The sequence below is a fragment of the Apodemus sylvaticus genome, chromosome 19, assembly GCF_947179515.1.
Source record: "Apodemus sylvaticus chromosome 19, mApoSyl1.1, whole genome shotgun sequence".
In the NCBI taxonomy this organism is placed as follows: Eukaryota; Metazoa; Chordata; class Mammalia; order Rodentia; family Muridae; genus Apodemus; species Apodemus sylvaticus.
Genome location: NC_067490.1, coordinates 46,394,041 through 46,415,329, shown reverse-complemented (window position 1 = coordinate 46,415,329; position 21,289 = coordinate 46,394,041). Strand labels below are relative to the sequence as shown.

Below are 21,289 nucleotides of genomic sequence, written 5' to 3'. Positions count from 1 at the left end.
TTTGGTACTAGAAACACAGCGGTACTTACATTCTTGTAGAAAGAGACTTAAAAGTTGTTAAGGATGATTAAAAAAAAGAAAGAAAATAACAACAACAACAACCCCACCAGATGGTAATACTTTTGATTAAGATAAAAATAATTAAGCAGGATCGCTATTAAAACACTCCCAACCGGGTTTGCAGACGTGGTTTCTGAAAGCCGCTGCTGGCAGGGATGTGGACGACAACGATGATGACAACAACAACAACAACAACAACAACGAAGGTTATGAGTCTCCATGTACTGGGAACCAGACCAGAGTCATCTGAGGGTCAGTCAGTGTTCTGAACCACTAAGAGCTTTCTCTCCCTTCCCTTCCTCCTCCCTCCCTCTCTCTCCCACCTCTCCCTCCCTCCCCCTCTCTTTCTCTCTCTCTCTCTCTCTCTTTCCCTACCTCCCTATCTCTCTCCCTCTCCTCTTCCTCTTCCTCCCTCCCTCCCGCTCTCTCTTAGGTTGATGATATTAGGAAGAGTCACTGTGCAGAGTTAAGTTTCAGGACAGTCAGGCTAATGCCTTTTTACACACACACACACACACACACGTGAAAGGGCACAAAGGAGAAGCAGTAAAGGGAAGGGGTCTTGGCGGCTGGAGTCTAGAGGCATCTCAGCGGAACACCGCAGCAGAGCATGCTTGGCACTCGACAGTAAGTGTGAGCTGTGCACGAAATGTGGTCAGTCACTGCAGACTCGGGCCTGGGTTTTGCTCAGGGCTGCTCGTAAAGGCTCTCTTTGCCTAGAGTGCAAGAAAACTCCAGATTCCCAGAGAAACTGGTGTTCAGCATAAACCTGCTGCAGAAGCAGTAAAGGCACTGTGAACTGGTTTATCTCAGAGTGGGGACAAGCTCCAAGACTCCAGGACCCCAAGGGCAGCCTGAGGCCAACTTCACAAGCAGGCTTTGCTAAGGACAGAAAAGCATATCCTAATATTAATTAATTAGTTAATTAAAAAGTTTTGAGAATTTCACCCATGAATCCTGTACTTACATCATTTCCACCCATCTCATGTCCTCCACGCAACTCTCCGAGTTCCTCTCAAATTCACGACCTCTCCTCTAATTATTGTTATTTTTACATATACGCTGTTATATGTAAAGAACACACGTGTATATAAGATAGTCATGTTTTTGGTAGGGAGAACTGGGTTTTATCTGTGTGAGCTTTTGTAACTAGGGTCTTGGCATATTCTAGCAAGTACTTCACCACCAAACTTAACCTTTAACTCTAGATTATTATATTTTTTTAATGCAAACTGTGAATGAAATACAGCAGAATTCCATGAAAATGTTATTCTACTTAAAAATACAAAACATAAAATTCATGGAACGGTTCAGTAATAAGCAGAATAGTACTATGAAGAAACTAATAAATAGACACTAACTCATACTTTGAAAACATTTTTAAGAGGAAATTTTATTTTATTATTTTATGTAAATAGGTACTTTGCCTGCAGGTATCTGCATGTGCCAGAAGAGGGCAGCAGACCTCCTGGGACTGGAGTGACGGATGGTTGCGAGCCACCATCTAGGCCCTGGGAATCTCTTGTTTTCCTCCTGGCTTTTTGTATCGGTGCGCACCTGTGCTTTACGTGTGGAGACCGCGTCTCATGCAGCTCTGGTTGGCCTGGACCTCCTTGTGTAGAGCAGGTCTGTCTTGAGCTTCCGTTAATCCTCCTCTGCCCTGAGTGTTGAGACCACAGGTCTGTGCACTATGTGGGCAGTGTGTCCAGTTCCTTACTGACCACGTGGGGGCTTCACTAATGAGGAAACAGGTGCTACTGCGACAGCAGCAATGTGTCTCTGTCAAAATGTTAACATACTTTGATTTGTGAAATCAAAGCCGATGGTAAAATCTCTATTTATCAAGTACAGTGAGACCTGAGTACTTTGTATAAGCAGAGCTTACACTTGCAAAGCACTTGCCTAGCAAGCAGAAAGCCCTGGCCCCTGTCCCGGCACTGGCCCTCCCTCGGGTCAGAGATGTATCCTGGCCGTATGCTATCAGCAGTCTATGAACAAAAGGTCTAGTCTTGGCCTTAACCTTAAAACCACACAGCACTATCATTACAAAGATGAAGAACATCTGCGGTACCCTCTGGTAGTTTTCTTAGGGGTAGGATCAGCAGGAGTCCCCTTTGTATCACTAATGTATAAGATGAGGCTTATAGAATTCCACTGACTATATCTGAATTATTGCAGACAGCTGCCTGCTTTTAAATCTATGAATAGTTGGGAATGTTGAAGAAGAACTTTTATTCCTTTCTATAAAAAGGAAGTGGTGTGAGAACTGGAGACTGTGTAACAAGGCGGCCTGGGCTGGCAAAACATATGGCGAATGGCCACTTCCAAGTGCTTCTCTACTTAATTGCTTCGTTGATTTTTTTCCTTCTCTTTTCCTCCTCACTTCTTTTCAGATTAATTGGTTATTTGTGTGTGTGTGTGTGTATGTGTATACACACATATATATATGTGTGTATATATATGTGTGTGTGTGTGTGTGTGTATGTGTGCCTACCTGAGTTTATGTTATGCACAGACTCATGCATAACTTCAGGTGCCCCAGGAAGCCAGAGTGCCTCAGACTCCTTGAAATGAGTCACAGGCAGTTGTGAGGTGCCTAATGTGGATGCTGGAAACTGAAAGGACTACAAGGCTTAACCACTGGGCCATCTCTTCAGCCCCAACTTTAAAAAAAAAAATTTTTTTTTGAGACAGGGTCATACTGTTTGTTGTCCCTGGTTGGCCTGGAACTCTGGAACTCTGGAACTCTGTAGATCAGGCTGGCCTCTGCCTCCCAAATGCTGGGATTAAAGGGTTCTTTAATTAGACAAAATGGGTAAAATTTTTTCCTTTGGTATATTTTTAAGAAGTCCAAGGGCTAACTATTATGGTAAGGAAGAAATGGTTCATAACCTAGCAAATGCAAACATACAAATATCTTTTTCATGAGTTGAACAAAGTCTCCTGAATTACTTTGCATATTTCCATGATCACAACTTACCTGCAATCTACTAAGTACTAGTAATTTACGTTCTTTGCTTCATTGCTGTGGGGAATTAGGTCCTAACTTCTGGAGAAAGTGATTTACAAAGCCCAGTTCCAATTCTCTCGTGCTTTAATGCTCCTACCTGCCCCATAGACGCCACACCACAGAAAGCTACGCTGCCACTACCTGATCTCCATTACTGCATTAACTTGGCACAAAGAAAACAGAGCACTGTTGTATTCTCCTACCCTGAGGTGAGATGGACGGTCTGCAGCTTAACTTGACTTACAAAGCAATTCTCCTGCGCCATGAATTGCCTTGAGACTGCCTGTGGAGGCTGACCTCGGCGTGGGGAGGCTGACCCCGGCGTGGGGAGGCTGACCTCAGCATGGTGTGTGTGGTCATGGTGTGGCTGACCTCACCTTCCATATGACCTCGGTTTGTGGCAACTTCTCAGTATGCCGGAGCCTGCCAGCCTGGTGTGTGTGTGTGTGGTGTGTGTGTGTGTGTGTGGTGATCTCTCTTTGTCTTTGCCTCTGAAGCAGTTCCTTCCACTGTAACAGGAAGGGGTGGGTGAGGGTTCTGGTTAGGAAGGAAAATGGGGTTAACTTAAATTGAACCTGGGGTGCAAATGAAGGCTGTATTAATGTCTGCTGTGGTCAACTATGCCTTTTTATTTTCATTATTAAAAAATAACTAATCTTCAAAGGGTTTAGCTATATTCTGCATCTTAACTGCTTTGAAAAGACTCAGTGCTTTAAAGGGCTCTGTCTGGGGAGCTGGGAGGGCAGACGGACAAGCCAGTACTCTATACATTTTTAAGGGAAATTTATTAGCTAATGGTAAAACCAGCAAACGGTGCTTGCTCAGTGGCTGTCCCTTGACATCAGTAACCCTTCAAAGCCTTTGTTGCTTCTTCTTCTATTCTTTTTCCAAACAGATTATGAATTTTAAAAACCTCATGAGACTTGGAATCTAATTTAAAAAAAAGCAAACTCTAAGTTTAAATCTAACCCTCAAACATATTAATGACTAAGATTCAGACATTAAATTTGGATGCTATTATCAGCTCTAAATTGTAAGACTTTCTTCTATAACATGAGACCGTCTCCCAAGGATGCGCCTGTTCATCTCAGGTAAGGAGAGCAACCTCACTGTCGAATCTGCGGAGTAAGTCATTATGTCGCCGTTAGGCTGTCAGACACAGGAAGCTGAACATCCTCCTGCGATGATTAGTGAGTGGGGTAATTACGGTGCACGGAGAGTAAAGAGCGGGTAAGTTCAGAGAGCACGCCAACAACACGCTCACTCAAGGCCTTAAGTGTGTGTGATGTGTCCCTCAGGACAGGGAAGGCCATGACTGGCAGAGGCAGGAGGATTACTTGGTGTGTGTGCTTGCTTGCTTCTGTGTTTTCAGACAGTCTCAGTATCTCAGGCCTAGACGTTATCATGTTAGCTCAGGCTAGCCTTAAACACACAGCAGCCTGTGTGAGTCCAGCCAAACTTATCGTGACATCTTGTCTCAACAAACAAATGCGCTCAAAAACAAAACTAACAGACACCAGCAATTAATGCGCACTCTCTGTGGGGCTGGGGCTGCGTTGGATGCCTCAGAGCCGTCGTCCAGGTGGGAACAGTGTCCCAGCTGCACCACAGATCGCTGTAGCAGTGGCTTGGGGAGACTGCAGGCATGGCCAGTGGAAGCTGTCAAACCACGGTTAGCCAGGGTAGAGCGGGGGTAGAATAAGAAAGGCTAAGAGTATAGGGTTTTAAGTTCGAATCCCAGGTAAGTTGTGTAACCTGGAGCAGGCATTCAATCTTCTCTAAGCCGCCATTTTCACATCTCACAATGAGGGCGGCATCCGCCCTCTCAGGACTTTTGTGAAGAACAAATGAAGAAGCATTTAAAATGCCGCTTGCTTATTGGTTATCATCTTCATATTATGTGCAAGGTGACTTCCAGTGAGTACATCGGGATCATAAGTCCCCCCTGCCCCTCCACCCGCCACACAGAGAGCCACTCTTGTCTTTAAAGTCTTGCAAACACAGCTCAGTGCGGTCCTCATCTTGTGAGGTCCCCACATTCCAATGTGCTGCTGAGGTGAGTTCAGACGCCTCACAGGGACGGTGCGCCCGTCCCCGAGTCAAATGTTAGCAATGTCCGAGATACACAATGCTTCACATTTCACGGACGACTGCTGTAACCTTCCAGAGCCCCTGAGTTATACTTCAGATTTAATTTATTTTTAAATCTAAGTTGCTCATGCCCTAGATTCACTTTTAGTAAAATTTGCCTCTATTTTTTTCAAGTGGACGGGTTAATGCTTAGGATGTGCGCACAAGCATATTTTTTCCTAATTTGCAGTGAGTGATAGCTTGCTAATGCAGGAGTTACGGAAGTTACAGTAATGACACATCGGGAGGAATCCCGCGGACAGCAGATATCATGGCAAATGGCGGCGCAGGGCAACGAAGCATGCACTTCACGTCTAATCTCCCACTGAAATGAAATAACTGCATTCTAAGGAAATAAAACCTAACCTTTCTTGACATGACCTGTTAAATGAGTCAAAAAGCCCTAATTCTAAACCTATAAAATTAATCAAAACAACCCAACTGTGCAACTGTCCTAGTTTCTACCACAGCGACTCTAATAATGCAGTAAATTTCTGGACCTTGGATATAAAAGACGGTTCACTCCCGCACCCACCCTTCCTGACAGCCATGCTCCAGCTCGCTGTCTGACACAGAGCCTCCTTTCTCTGGGGAGAGGCTGGCCCAGCCACTCAGCAAAAGCAGTCCTTCCTGCCAGCCAACAGCCTGTCGGCAGTGCCCTGGTGTCTGCCCGGCTGCTGCTGCGGCCGAACAGATTGAGATTCCAGCCAGAGCCGAGGTTGCTTTGATTGGCTAAAGCCGATATGTGTTTGTAGCCAAAACACTAACCTGAAAAAAAAAAAAAGGAAGGAAGGAAAAAGAAAAATCACCTACAGTTTAACCGTAAATCAGGAAGGGATGTTTGCCGCCCGGCCCCGCCCACTCTGCAGCAGTACTTTAACCTAATGCTTTACACGACTGCAACTCCATACCTTGGTGGAAGCATGGTTCTCCTGGTAGACTCCGTGCACCAGGTCCATGAGAGCACTTGCTAGAAGCTCCACAACCTGGAGAGACAAGGAAAGCAAACCAATGAACAACCCAAGGTGCGGCTCCACTTCGTCACAATGTGCGACTGAACAGAGCATTGAACGGGATGAATTGACCCAATTCATTTTCTGCATGTTTATTTCTGTCAAGTGGCCACTTCTCCAGGAATCCCATTCTGGGAGTCATTACAATGCTAATTTTCATACTTAGTACAGAAAGAACAAGCAACAGTAAGAAACTAGCTCACCTTTCAGATGTGTCTGCTCTATTGTACTTAAAACACACTGTGGAGTCGGATGGGGCAGTGCACACTCCTAATCACAGCACTCCCCATGCAAAGTCAGGCAGATCTCAGTGAGTTCAAGACTGGCCTGGTCTACATAGCAAATCCCCAAACAGTCAGGCCTACACAGAAAGACCCTGCCTCTGAAAAACCAAACTGTTGTGGGGATGCACTGACGAGGACTGATGGGCCATGGGGTAAAGCCAATACAAGGTCTTTATTAGGCGGCTGGCAATTACACTGGGTGAGTCTTTCTCAGGGTGAGATTTTAAGCACAAGAACCATGTTCTGGATTGACATACTTCAGTTAACGAGAACAGTTAGCCAAGAGCAGAACTGCAGAATACAGAAGCCAAAAAGCAAGGTTAGTTCACGTAGAGGCGTTCCCAGGACTATGGGCTTTGCTGCTTTAGTTCTGGCGGGTTATGCTGTGTGCTGAGGGTTACAGCCTGAATATACGCCCATCATGCAATCAGTTGTGCTAAAGTCTTGGGGCCTATTACACCACCAACAATAAAAATAATGCACTATGAAAATAGCATAGGGCCCCCTGGGTCAGATATACCATAAACACTGAAAAATTTGACAGAACTATTTAAAAAAAAAAAAACCCAAGCAAAAATCAAAAGCGTTGAATTTGTTTCACAATGTGAAGCAAGCAGAAACAGTAAAAGGTCTCTGTGTAACTGTTTACATAAAGCATCTTAATTTAAGAGGATCAAACAGCCAGACAGCTGACAGTGCTCCGTGCAGCCATTTCACACAGGAGCTCCGCAAAGCAAGCCGTCCTCCTCTTACGGACGGAGCCTCCGCATGCACGCAGCTTCCTGTGCTGTGCGGTCCGTATCTGAGCTCTACTCTTGGTTTCCTGAAGTTTAGCTCCGTTCTGATTGAATTAAAGGATTCTGTTTCAGCTTTTATCATAGCTGTAACTGAAGTAGGCCAAGGGGTACACACTGAGACATGAGAGATACTTTAATCTCTCGTACCTTGTATTGAATACACATTTTTCTTAGAGGAAAATGACATCGATTTAAAAAAGACCTGCTTTAAAATTTTAACACACGGAGATTTACCTTTATTTACACTCACATTGCATACTGCTGCTGATATGGACATTTTTCTGATTAAAGGCATTTTTTTCCCTAGCTCTGCACATGATCTAATTTGTATGACCCATAGGATTTCCCCCCCCCCCCTTTTCTTCAAATAACATTGTCCTATAAGTAACTAAATACTTTAAGGAATATTACAGCAATACAAGCTACTGAGGACCTTGAAGCACAGCGACCCTACAGTGCTACCAGATGTGCTGGGTTATTTAAGTGGGGGAGAGAGAAAAATGAATGGATGTCTTTCTCCTGAAAGTATCAGATAAGCCCCATTCCCAAATCCAGAAGGATTGAATATCGCCAATAGGTCTATGAAAGCCTGTAACTAAACACACGGCAGCTGACTGGATTACAGTCTATACAAGCAACATCCCAAGAGCTCCCTGATGGCTGGACACATAATACAGGCCAATCACTCACTAAGAGATGTCATAGTTTTGAAATAAGTCGGGGCTCAGAGACCAGTTCTGTTCACGGGAAGAGGGGTTTACACAGAGAAAGTCCAACGCGCAATGTCAAAATGACGGCACGATCTTTTAACAGCAGGTCTGGCTCTGGCTAACCAAGGTTTCCTTTACCCCTGAAACACCAGACGAGGCAGAAGCAACAGAAACCTCTGCTCTGACCTTTTTCTTCAGTTTGGTCCCAGTTTATATATAAATGACCTGTACTTACAAATGGCTTTGCTTGAACATGTACCTCTCTAGCTAGGGCGACCAGAAAGGAGAGACAAATGGAGGGGAAGAGCATTAGGAACAGGAACTGGCTAAAGTTGCTGACTGTGTCCTAAGCTAATCTGTACACTGCCAGAGAGATGCTCTACCGGAGCCTGGAATGTTAATTTAAACAACTATACCAAAGAATGATGGATTTAATTTTCATCCTTCTTTAAAACTGCAAATATTTATATAGAGCTCATTCATAATGCAATAAATTTATTTCACTTTTGTTTTCTTTTTCTTTTTTTTTTCTTGACACAGAGGCAGCACAGGCTAGAACTCACAACATAGGCTAGGCCTGCCTCTGCCTTTGGAGTGCTGAAATGCCTGGCTCAGACTCTTTAAAAATACATATTTATGTGCATGTGTGTGCACCGGGTACTGCCTCACTGGGTGCTGGGAACCAAATCCAGAATCTCTGCAAGAGCAGCAAGTGCCTTCACCACAGGGCCATGGCTCCTGTCCCAACTTGAGATTCTTGGGAAATAATTTGTTATGTTATCAACAGCGCTATGAAGGGCTGGCAAGATCAACTCAGTGATAAAGGCGCTTGCTGCCAGGCTGACTGTGAATGACCCGAGATTCACATGGTAGGAAGAATGTCAATGACTTCTCCAAGTTGTCCTGTGACTGCTACATATGCAGTGTGTGTGTGTGTGTGTGTGTGTGTGTGTTTATGTGTGTGTGTATGTGCACGTGTACATTTGTGCAATATTTAAACATAATTTTAAATTTGCCTGTTGTGTGTGCATGCACATAATTTTAAATTATGTGCTAGTGGAGACAATGGCACCCAGAGGGGAATCTAGAACCTCAGAGTCAAACCCACTGAAACTTCCTCTCCAAACGCTCTAGATGAGAATAACTTTGAAAAAAATTCAAGGTCTTTGTTCTTCAGACCCAGGGAAAAGCAAAGTGGAAGCCCCTGGCAGTCCAAGGGAAGGCAGATGCAAGAGAACAGAGCAGACACAGGAATGACCTGCATACTGTTCCAGGCTCGCTACCTATTTCTGCTGTGAACTTGGAGTTGATCAACTCTGTGTTCTGTTTTCCTTCGAATGTAGGGCGAAGGGAGCTTCACAAGATGGTTTGTTAGAGTTCTCTGTAGCTCGAAAATTCTATTAGAAACACACATCTCTGCCAGGCATGTGGTCCTTTAGTCCCAGTACTGCAGAGGCAGAGGCAGAGGCAGAGGCAGAGGCAGAGGCAGAGGCAGAGGGACAGAGGGGCAGAGGGGCAGAGAGGCAGAGAGGCAGAGGGGCAGAGAGGCAGAGAGGCAGATTTCCAAGTTTGAGGGCTGCATGGTTTACAGAGGGAATTCCAGGACAGCCAGGATAACACAGAGAAACCCTGTCCTCACAAAACCACAACCAAACCAAACCACCAGCACCACCAAAAACCCCAAACAATCAAAAACCCAAACTAAGCCCCCAAAACAAACCCCATAAATCTCAGCTTTTTTTTTTAAAGATTTATTTATTATTATATGTAAGTATACTGTTAGCTGCCTTCTGACACACCAGAAGGGGGCATCAGATCTCATTACAGATGGTTATGAGCCACCATGTGGTTGCTGGGATTTGAACTCAGGACTTTTGGAAGAGCATTTAGTGCTCTTAACCACTAAGACATCTCTCCAGCCAAAATCTCAGTTTTTGCAATCAGGCAAGGTACAGTACTAGTGACTTTTGCTTTGCTGTGAAGCAAAAGACTTGACAGAAACAGTTTCAGGAAGGAGTGAGCTGTCTGGGCTCATGGTTTCAGAGAGTCTAGTTCATCACTGTAGGAAAAAGCCCACAGCTTAGGAGCACCCAGCAGAAGCCAGCAGTTACATGATGGTTGTCAGAAAGCAGCCAGTGATTCCAGACCCTACGGATTAAAATCACCTATTTCCTTTGGCTAGACACTTTCGGAAAGTCCCAAAACAATACCACCAACCAAAGACCAAGTGTTTCCATGGTGCTTGAGGGCACTGCTGATTTAAATTGTAATACCAGGTACACTTGAGAAAACTCTTATGAATGAACTTGGACAGACTACCTCATATTACTATTACATATATATTTTAAAAATTCCTCTCTCCTACTCTCTCTCTCTCTCTCTCTCTCTATATATATATATATATATATACACACACATATACATATATATATGCTCAAATTTTATTTTTATAACTTTTTTTGAAACTATAACACACCATCCCCCCTTCCCTTTCTTCTCTCTAGCCCCGCCCATGCACCTTCTTGCTCGTGTTCTCTCTCTCTCTCTCTCTCTCTCTCTCTCTCTCAAATCCATGGCCTCTTAAATGTTCACATAGACACACCCTCTTTCACTCCTAAATATTTAAATACAGCCTGCTAAGTTTCTATAAAGTAGTGCGTATATACTTTCAAGGCTGACCACTTCGTATTGGAGAACCAGTTTTGGGGCGGGCCTTCGCAAGTCTCCTCCTTCTAGGGGGCAGGGCTCTATGCAGTCTCCTCCCATGTTATAACGCTAGGGGGCAGGGCTCCATGCAGTCTCCTCCCATGTTATAACGCTAGGGGGCAGGGCTCCGTGCAGTCTCCTCCCATGTTATAACGCTAGGGGGCAGGGCTCCATGCAGTCGCCTCCCATGTTATAACGCTAGGGGGCAGGGCTCCGTGCAGTCTCCTCCCATGTTATAACGCTAGGGGGCAGGGCTCCATGCAGTCGCCTCCCATGTTATAACGCTAGGGGGCAGGGCTCCATGCAGTCTCCTCGCATGTTATAACACTAGGGGGCAGGGCTCCATGCAGTCGCCTCCCATGTTATAACACTAGGGGGCAGGGCTCCATGCAGTCGCCTCCCATGTTATAACGCTAGGGGGAAGGGCTCCATGCAGTCGCCTCCCATGTTATAACGCTAGGGGGCAGGGCTCCATGCAGTCTCCTCGCATGTTATAACACTAGGGGGCAGGGCTCCATGCAGTCGCCTCCCATGTTATAACACTAGGGGGCAGGGCTCCATGCAGTCGCCTCCCATGTTATAACACTAGGGGGCAGGGCTCCATGCAGTCGCCTCCCATGTTATAGCGCTAGGGGGCAGGGCTCCGTGCAGTCTCCTCCCATGTTATAACGCCTACTGGTTCAGCTTTGGGTCCGTGGAGAAGGCGTCTGTGATGAGTCCTTCTTTTCCTTCCGGTGTTCCAGGGGATGACCCAGGGCCTCATTTGGGTTGGCACTGCACTGCTGAGCCACATTCAAACCTGCCTTTCACTGTATCCTGGAGAAGGAGTTCATGAAGTTGCCCAGGCTGGCTTTCAGGCATGGAGAATGACGATAAGATCATTTCCATTGAAAAATATTACGACTGATGGTCTGCCTCGATAACTGGCAAAGCGGTAGTTGGTCTAACTAAAGATAATGTAACTATAACTGGGGGTGCAGCTTAGAGGCAGAAGGCTTGCTTAGTATGCCCAAGACTCTGGGTACCGCGAGACAAAGCCAACCTAAAGCAAAGCAAAAGAAAACAGTGCTACGTTCTGATTCCTGAGAACTATAACGAATTATCTTTATAAAAAAAAAAATGGAAATTGAGACCTAGAGGCACTGTCACTGCCATACGGAGTGGGCTCACGGAAGACACCCAGAATGGAAGAGAACTAGAGGCCCAGGGCCACCACGCAGCGATGAATGGGTGGGGCACCACTGCGACAACCAAGTGCAAGGCAGAGAAAGAGAAGCAGGATGATGTGTGCACTGTGAAGAGAGGAGGATCTGGAATGGTGATGGTGGATGGTGAGGACCAGCTTGTCCTGATCCGTGCGGCTGCTGAGGCCCGTGTCACCACCAAAGGCCATGCAGACAGCCCTGGTCGGGGCCATGTTGGTGTCCTAGGGCTGCACGGGGCTGACCCTGCCACTCAGGACCTGCAGCACTCTGGAGAGCTAGCCCCGCCTCTCACCCTGGCCGTGCTGAGAGCTGCCTCTGAAGGCTGGAGCTCCGCTGACCCAGTCCGCTACTGGCCAGGCCCGGGTCCAGGGCTCTGAGTTGTCTCACTCCAACGCCTACGTCTTCTATGAGCCGCTGGAGCCCATGCTGAACTCAAGGTCCTGCAGAACAAGGCTGCAGGACGTTGCTGACACAGGGCGGCACCAGGAGATGCGAGAGGAGTCCAGTGAGGACAGGGGAATCGCAGCATGGCAGAAGCCGGGGGATGGGGGGTGGGGGTGGGGGGCAAGCTACAAGGGCAATTCCTTGCAAGGAGCGTTTCCGAGTGAAGCTGACAGAGGAAAAGGGTATACTGCGTGATTATTAGGAACACGACACGCCACTGCCTCCACGGGAGACCGGTCTCATTACTATTATAGTGAATTATTTTTATCTTTTGCCTTCTTCTGGGAGGAGGTTGCCGGGCAGGGTGTGGATACGGAGGGGTGGGGAGACGAGTGGAACTGGGGGCCCTGAGGTGTGGAAAACACAGGCAGTCAATTAAAAAGTTAAAAACACTGAAACAAAGAAAAGTAGATAGTGGTAAAAGAAATGAGTTACCCCTCCCCAAGGAGACAAGGTCCTCGCATTGCTGTACAAAGATGTCTATCAATACTGTTAAAGAGAAAAAGCTGGTTATAAAATAGAATGATATAATAGGTAGTTTTAAAGCAAAATGAGGTTAGTCTGTTTGGCTTTTCCACACAAAGAAAAGGTCTGAAAGGAAAAACAAAAAGGGAAAGCGACAATGTAAAAGTGACTTAAGAAGACTTAAAGATGCCCAAGCTTTCCGAGTCACTCACGGTTATGAAGGCGAAATCTACAGCTGCTTAAACAGACCCCCATTTCCCCATGCTGCTTCTGAACTGGGTGAAATTGTAAGCACCCACCTCGGGAGAGGCCAGCATACTCTGTTTTTATTCTCTAAGAGAGGCTTCAAGCCCAGTTATATCCACAAAATGATTTCTAGGATACTGTCAGTCAGTAGTCTCTAGACCAGCCAAAATAAGATCAGTAAATGGTAGTAAGCACTCCGTGTGGACAACTGTGCCTTTCTCAATAAAGGTGACTCAGGCATCCTGTCAGTCAGCGGCCGGCGGGTGGACGGGATTCAAGGACGCTGTGATGTTTAGCCAGTGTACCAGGCCAGTCTGAATTAAAAGCTGAAGTAACTAACTAAACTAACTACATCTTTAGGGAAAAGGGTGAATGTAAGCCATTGTGGCTCCAGGAAAGCTCCGCGGGCTGTGCTGACGTGATAAGGCGACACGGTGGAGGTGAATGTAATCTGAAAGGGTGTCTGTGTGGGGCTGGAGATGGATCAGTGGTCAAAGCACAGGCTGCTCTTCCGGAGGACGTAAGCTCGATTCCAGCACCTATATGGCAGCTCATGGCTGTCTAACTCCAGCTCCTGAGGTCTAACACCCCTTCATCCTTTGCAGGGCAGGCATGCATGTGGTGCACAGACCCACAAGCAGGCAAAACACCAACACACACAAGACAATTCGAGAGTTTATTATCTGTGTCTATGGTGTGTGTGTGTGTACACATGCTACACACACTTCCTTCACATGTGCTATAACTTGTGTGAAGGATGGAAAAGAACTGTGGAGCTGGCCCTCTCCTCAAATGTGAGGCCAGTACAGCAAGCGCCTTTACCTGCTGAGCCATCTTGCCGACCCTCAGAAGGTTGTTTCAGTCACAGTTGTTACTACATTATGACTATGCAGGAGGACAAAGCGACGCAGAACTATCATTTTGTCTAGGCGGTACGTGAACACCAAATACCCAGCCTCCGCTACTCTTAACAGCAATGCTGATGACAGTGGTCACACACACACTCACACACACACACACACACAATTTCTTTTAAAGACAGGGCCTATATATTCCTGGCTATCCTAGAACTCTCTACATAGACCAAGCTGGCCTTGAACTGACAGAAACCCACTTCCCTCTGCTTCCTAAGTTATGCATTAGCTTGGCTTTCAAACATTTTAGAAAAAACCAAAATATCATTGTAACACAAATACAGGCCAACCATATTATGAGGAAAATCCGGATAGAGATAAAGAGGAGGACTGGAGAGATAGCTCGGAGGTTACCAGAGCTCCTGGCTCTTGCAGAGGACCTGGGTTTGGCTCCCAGCAGCCACAACAACAACTCACAACCATCTGTAACTCCTGCACCGGGGGATCCAATATCCTCTTCTGGCCTCTCAGAGTACCAGGCACACAAGGTGGTACACAGAAAATAAATGAAGAAACCTTAAAACAAAAAAAAAAAAAGGAAAGGAAGAAAAGACAGAGAGGACGGCTTGCGTGTCTTCCTTTAGGTCTTTCTTCGCAGCCCAGACGAAGCACGGGGCACCAGACAGAACGACGGCGAGAGGGTGGGCAGAGTAGCGTCCTCCGGCGGAGAGCACTGCTACCACCCAATATTTGGAAGTTTCTTGATCATTTACAAACAGGGTTCAAATTCCTTGTCGTGTCCAGGTGGATTCCACTCCCAGAGCTCAGCAAAAGCTCTCAGCCTGGCAGCCTCGCGCAGGTAGTGACCTCTGAAGAACACAGGGAGCAGCGGCTACGGCCAGATCCCGAAGGGGTACCGTCTCCTCAGCCACCAGCTGGACACACACAGCCCAGATGAGCCCTATTCTGCATGCTGATTAATACGAATGAGAGCCTTTGATGCAGCCATCGCCGGCGTCTACAGGAGAAGGCTCCCGCTGCAACCGACCAGGTTTAACGAAGCCATGATGAAAGCTCTACACAGGTCTCTAACACACATGCTCTGGAGGGAGGCTGAGAGGGGCTTTTCAGCGCTGCCAGGTGCGTAAGGCCTTGGGTTCTGCGGGAGGGGAGGGGGAGGGGTGGCAATCTGTTCTTCTGGGCTGGAAGTTCTGCTCAGGAGGGACAGCAGGGAGGACAGCACGGCCAACAGGACAGGTGCAGCAAAAACACAGCAAATTGATAATCTTCACCTCTGACTCAGAGCAGCTGATACAGTGCTTAACCAGCTACAGATGACATAAAGGTTTTGGAAAAACGTCAGCTATCTAAATGAAAGTATAAAATCCAACGTGGCCGCTAATAAACCTCCTTTTCTCCTTTGTAACTTGGCTTTTTAAAGGACACATGGCTAGATCTGTTTTGTAGCACAGACGGTGACTATGATTTCCATAAGCTAAGGAGAGAAGTGACTCCTGCAGGTAAGCTGTCCTCTGACTTCCACACAGGCACTGTGGCACCTGCCCTCCAAGACACCCCAGAATAAATGAGAATGTAAAGGTCCCTTTAACAAAGTAGTATACTTAAAGAGGCTCATGGCTAACACACCATTATGGGAGGGACCGGTAGGTCTCAGGAAGTCCATACATTCAGAAATGAGCTCAAGTGGGATCGGAGAGCTTCTGGCTGCTTCCGCAGGAACCTGGGAAACCAATTCCAGTCTACAGAAAGGAGTTCTTCCCCCTACCTCTGGCAGAAGGGACGCATGGCACCTGTGGTGCCCATCAGCCGACCAGAGCTCAAGGCCTCCAGGTTCGCTTAGCCTCTACTCACAGGTACTTATTACACAGTTCCAAGTCCAGCCTAGCCTCCCCTCCCCACAGCTCCTCCTCCTAACCCCCTGTCTTAGTCAGGGTTTCTATTCCTGCACAACATCATGACCAAGAAGCAGGTTGGGGAGGAAAGGGTTTATTCAGCTTACACTTCTGCATTGCAGTTCATCACTAAAGGAAGTCAGGACTGGAACTCAAGCAGGTTAGGAAGCAGAAGCTGATGCAGAGGCCATGGAGGGATGTTTCTTACTGGCTTGCTTTCCCTGGCTTGCTCAGCCTGCTCTCTTATAGAACCCAAGAGCACCAGTCCAAAGGTGGTACCACCCACAAGGGGCCCTCCCCACTTGATCACTAATTGAGAAAATGCCCCACAGCTGGATCTCATGGAGGCACTTCCCCAACTGAAGCTCCTTTCTCTGTGATAACTCCAGCCTGTGTCAAGTTGACACACAAAACTAGCCAGCACCCCCCCATCCTGCCTATTCTCCCTCTCTCTCTCCTTCTCCCTCTCCCCCCCTCTCTCCCTCCCTCCCTCCCTCTCTCTCTCTCTCTCTCTCTCTCTCTCTCTCTCTCTCTCTCTCTCTCTCTCTCTCTCTCTCCTAGCCTTCAGGAATTCTTCTAAACATGTGGTCCAAAAAAGTAAATAACCGTTCTTCCCCCCATTACCCCCTGTGGTGGTTTGAATGACAATGGCCCCATAGGCTCACACGGAGTGGCACTATTAGGAGGTGTGGCTTTGTTGCAGAAAGTACATCAATGGGGGTGGGCTTTGAGGTTTCAAAAGTGAAGACCAATGTGTCCATCTTCCTGCTGCCTGTGGATCCAGCTATCTCTGCAGCACCATGTCTGCTTGCATGGGGCTGTCATGATGATAATGGACTGAACCTCTGAGGTGTAAGCCGGCCCCAGTGAAATGTTGTCCTTGGTCATGGTCTTCTCACAGCAACAGAAAGCCACCTATGTGTCAGAAGTTGGCATGAGGGACTTGAGTTGGTATTGCTGTGATAGGCAAGGAAATGTTTTCCCTGGAAGAATATGGGACACTTTGGGACTTTGAATTAGAAAAGCCTCGGGACTCTTTAAGCTGGGCTTACTGGGCCATGCTAGCAGAAGTGTGGAAGACAGTGGGGCTGAGGGCGGTTTGAACTGTGGGGGCCCTGCTCAAGGGGTTTCAGAGGAGAATAATATTAGTTAATGTGTGGCCTAGAGATTGTTCCTGTGATATTTTGGTAAAGAATGTAGCTGTTTTCTGCCCTTGTCCAAAAAAAAAAAAAAAAAAAAATCTGCCTGGGGCTAAGTCAAAGAGCAGTGGGTTAACAGCCTTCGTGGAGTACATTTCCGATCAAGTAAGCTGACTGTTGTGCGCCTACCAGTTCGCGCTCCAATGCAGGTTCATAATGGGAAGGGCAATCGGAGCAAGGCAACCACACCTGTACGCTGGGGGGAGAGAAGGCGCACGGGAAGAGTGAACAGGTTAAAGGCAAGCCTGATGCTGAGTAGAGGGAAGGGAGCAGTGACCTCAGAGCAAAACCCCAGCCAAGCTGCCGACTTGAGAAAAGGAATTAAAGAGAAGCTTTGGGTACGGTGAGGCAGTCCTGAAATCCTAACAGGTGAAAGGCAGAGACAGGTAGATCTAAGTTCAAGGCCAGCCTGGTCTACAGAGCCAGTTTCAGAACAGAACTGCCAATCTTAGGCAGCAAAGGAAACCATCGAAGAAAGCAAGCTAATGAAAGTGTATGGAGCGAGGGGGCCGCGCTCCGGCTCCAGCAGGCAGCAGAGCTCCGCAGCCTTGGTCAGATGGTTTTAGCTTTAGCTTTAGAGTCAGTGATACAAGAAAGGGATTATGGAGTTTCCACCTAGGGTAAGGAAGCCGGGGGTGGGGGGTGGGGGGTAGGGTTGGGGGGTGGGGGGGGAGTTTCCACTTAGGGTAAGGAAGCTGGGGGCGGGCAGGCATTGCCAGGGGCACATGTGTCCCTGCGTGGAGACCTAGACAGGCCACTGTGTGAAGCTGTGAAGGTGAAGCCTGGGTTGTGTGGAGACCCAGGAAAGGTGGGATGCCTGCCAAGGAGAGCTGCTAATGGGGAGTGGAACCAGCCCAAGAGAGAGAAGTGTGCTGCAGTCAGCGGAGATGACAGGAGTGGGAGATCTGAAGAGTGTTTGACATCAGACGTGGAGATGTGGCTTATGCCCAGCTGGTTTCTGGTTTTGTTTTGGTCCAGCATTTCCTCACTAGGTTGCTTTCCCTCCCTCTGGAACGCTAACATATATCCTGTGCCACTGTAAGTTGGAAGTATGTGATCTGCCTTTTGATTGGATTTTAGAGAGGACTACAGTAGGGGATTGCATGAGTCTCAGAAGAGACTTTGAACTTTGGACTTTTAGACTGGGTTCAGACTGATAGACTATGGGGGCTTTGGAAGTTGGACTGTGATATGGCTACCAGCCCATGCGGGGGCAGGGAGTGGAATATGGTGGTTTGAATGGAAACAGCCCTCACAGGCTGAGGGAATAGCACTCTTGGGAGGTGTGGCCTGTGGGAGCAGGTGCCAGTGAGCTCTGAGGGTTCCACAGCCCATGCCAAGCACTGTGTCTCTCTTCCCGCTGTCTATGGATCCCGATGTAGAACTCTCAGATACTTCTTCAGTTCTTGTATGCCACCATGCTGCCTGTCATGCTGATAGTGGACTAAACCACTGTAAGCCAGCCCCCAAGTACATGCTGTCGTTTATAAGAGTTGCACCACACCCCCTTCAAAGAAAGCTGGGGCTGATTGACTTGAACTTCAAATTCTGAGAGTGTTAAACAGCTAGTAAAGAAGTGAAAGAGAACGAGAGAGAGAGAGAGAGATTGTGAGAGGAAACAGTTCAGTAGGAGTAGTCTTACCTAGCATGCATGAAGCCCTGAGTTTTTGGGGGGACTTTTTGTTTGTTTTTTGAAACAAAGTTTTTCTATGTAGCCTGGCTGTTCTGGAACTTACTCTGTAGACCAGGCTATCCTCAAACAGAGATCTGTCTACTTCTGCTCCCTGAATGCTGGAATTAAACATGTACCACCATGTCTGCCAAAGCCTTGGGTCTGGTCCCAGCCCTGCGTAAACCGGATGTGGTGGCTTATACTGCACTCCTAGTATTTGAGACCCTGCTGTAACAGCAGCAACGACGAGGGGCAACCCAAGGCTACACACTTTACAGCCCTTGCTTCGTCACACCGCCCCTCGCATCTGTGAAGCAGGTAAGCACTAGATTGGGTACACAATGGCTTTGGAGTTTCCTAGTCTCCAGCCATCTGAAAATGGCCCCAGAACAAAGGCAATTAAAGACGTCCAGCTGGGCGGGGTGGCATAAATCTAAAATCTCAGTACTTAAGAGGCTGAGACAGGAAGGCTGAAAGTTTGAGGGTAGCCTGGGCTACATGGCAAGATCCTGTCTCAATTTTAAAAAAGAGAGAAATGCAAAAACAAAAGACAAACAAAAGATGAATAATCAAATGCATTTCCCAAAATGCTTAGAAAGAATCATCCTTGACACAGCCATACACTCCAACAACCCCACTTTAATGTTTTCACCTGTACTCGTCAGCGCCGACCTCGGGGTCAGGCATTTGTCAGTTAATGACCTGTTGGACTAATGGCCTTAAGCTGTGCCCTGGGCACACAACTCCAGCAGGTCATTAGCAGCCAGGAGGGCTCTCCCCAGCCACTGTTGCTAAGTAAATAAAATCTGCTCCTGGGCTTAGCTCTATAAGCCAAGTTCAGCTGTAGTGATGTTTTTTTTTTTCCTTGAGTGTTTCCAACTCTAATAGAGTTAAGGAAACAATGGAACTGCAAAGACAAAATTTATATCAATGCAATTGAGCCATTAATGAAAAATTGTTCTCATTGATGCTTTGAATCCTCTGAGGATTTCTTTTTCATGTTGGTAGAATAGAGCAGGAATCTAATTACAAATGTACTGCAGTTTGGAATTACACCTGCAAGTCAGTTGATTGGAGCTAATACCATACTTTTCTAACAACAAGGTTATACAGAGTAGAAATGCCATGTTCTTGCAATTAAAAAAAGATGATTAGAAAACAAACTCTTTTTTTTAATTGCAAAAAGGAAGTAGAAACATTTTATGACAGAATTGAAGACTTACGTGGAAAATACTTCTGATAAAATTGTAGAAAATATAGAATAACATGTTAAAATAGAAGATTATCATGGAAAAATTACACAGATAAAATAGTAGGCATAGAAATATTTCTAAGTTGATTGAAAGTGAAATTATAAACATTTTCTGAAAAAATTGAAGATTTACATGAAAAATATTTCTGTTAGTCTATGTCTTTTTATTGGGAAATTGAGTCCATTGATGTTAAGAGATATTAAGGAATAGTGATTGTTGCTTTCTGTTATTTTTGATGTTTGTATGGTTACTTTCTTTTGGGTTTGTTGGAAGATTACTTTCTTGCTTTTTCTAGGATGTAGTTACCCTCCTTGTGTTGACATTTTCTAACTATTATCCTTTGTAGGGCTGGATTTGTGGAAAAATATTGTGCAAATTTGGTTTCGTCATGGAATATCTTGGTTTCTCCATCTATGGTGACTGAGAGTTTTGCTGGGTATAGTAGCCTGGGCTGGCATTTGTGTTCTCTTAGGGTCTGTATGACATCTGTCCAGGATCTTCTAGCTTTCATTGTCTCTGGTGAGAAGTCTGGTGTGATTCTGATAGGTCTGCCTTTATATGTTACTTAACCCTTTTTCCCTTACTGCTTTTAATATTCTTTGTTTAGTGCAATTGGTGTTTTGATTATTATGTGATGGGAGGAATTTCTGTTCTGGTCCAGTCTGTTTGGAGTTCTGTAGGCTTCTTGTATGTTCATGGGTTATCTCTTTCTTTAGGTTAGGGAAATTTTCTTCTATAATTTTGTTGAAGATATTTACTGGCCCTTTAAGTTGTAAATCTTCACTTTCTTCTATACCTATAATCCTTATGTTTGATCTTCTCATTGTGTCCTGGATTTCCTGGATGTTTTGGGTTACAAGCTTTTTGCTTTTTGTGTTTTCTTTGACTGTTGATTCAATGCTTTCTATGGTATCTTCAGCACCTGAGATTGTTTATTCTATCTCTTGTATTCTGTTGGTGATGCTTGCATCCATGGCCCCTGATTTCTTTCCAAGGTTTTCTATCTCCAGAGTTGTCTCCTTTTGTGATTTCTTTATTGTTTCTACTTCCATTTTTAGATCCTGGATGGTTTTGTACAGTTCCTTTACTTGTTTGTTTGTGTTTTCCTGTAGGTCTTTAAGGGATTTTTGTGTTTCCTCTTTAAGGGCTTCTGCCTGTTGACCCATGTTCTCCTATATTTCTTTAAGGAATTTTTGTGTTTTTTCTTTAAGGGCTTTTACCTGTTGTTTGTTGTTCTCCTGTATTTCTTTAAAGGAGTTATTTAAGTCCATCTTGAAGCCCTCTATCAGCATAATGAGGTACAATTTTAAATCCAACTCTTGCTTTTC

The 21,289-nt window shown here is 46.1% G+C and overlaps 1 protein-coding gene across 1 annotated transcript in view; it reads right to left on the bottom strand.

The window, feature by feature from the left end:
- The window catches only part of Pdss2 (decaprenyl diphosphate synthase subunit 2), a 211,000-nt gene that overhangs the window by 67,015 nt on the left and 122,696 nt on the right, over positions 1-21,289 (bottom strand). The window contains exon 4 of the mRNA XM_052163777.1: positions 6,112-6,186. Coding sequence (XP_052019737.1) covers positions 6,112-6,186 — 75 coding nt within the window. The remainder of the gene's footprint in view (positions 1-6,111; positions 6,187-21,289) is intronic.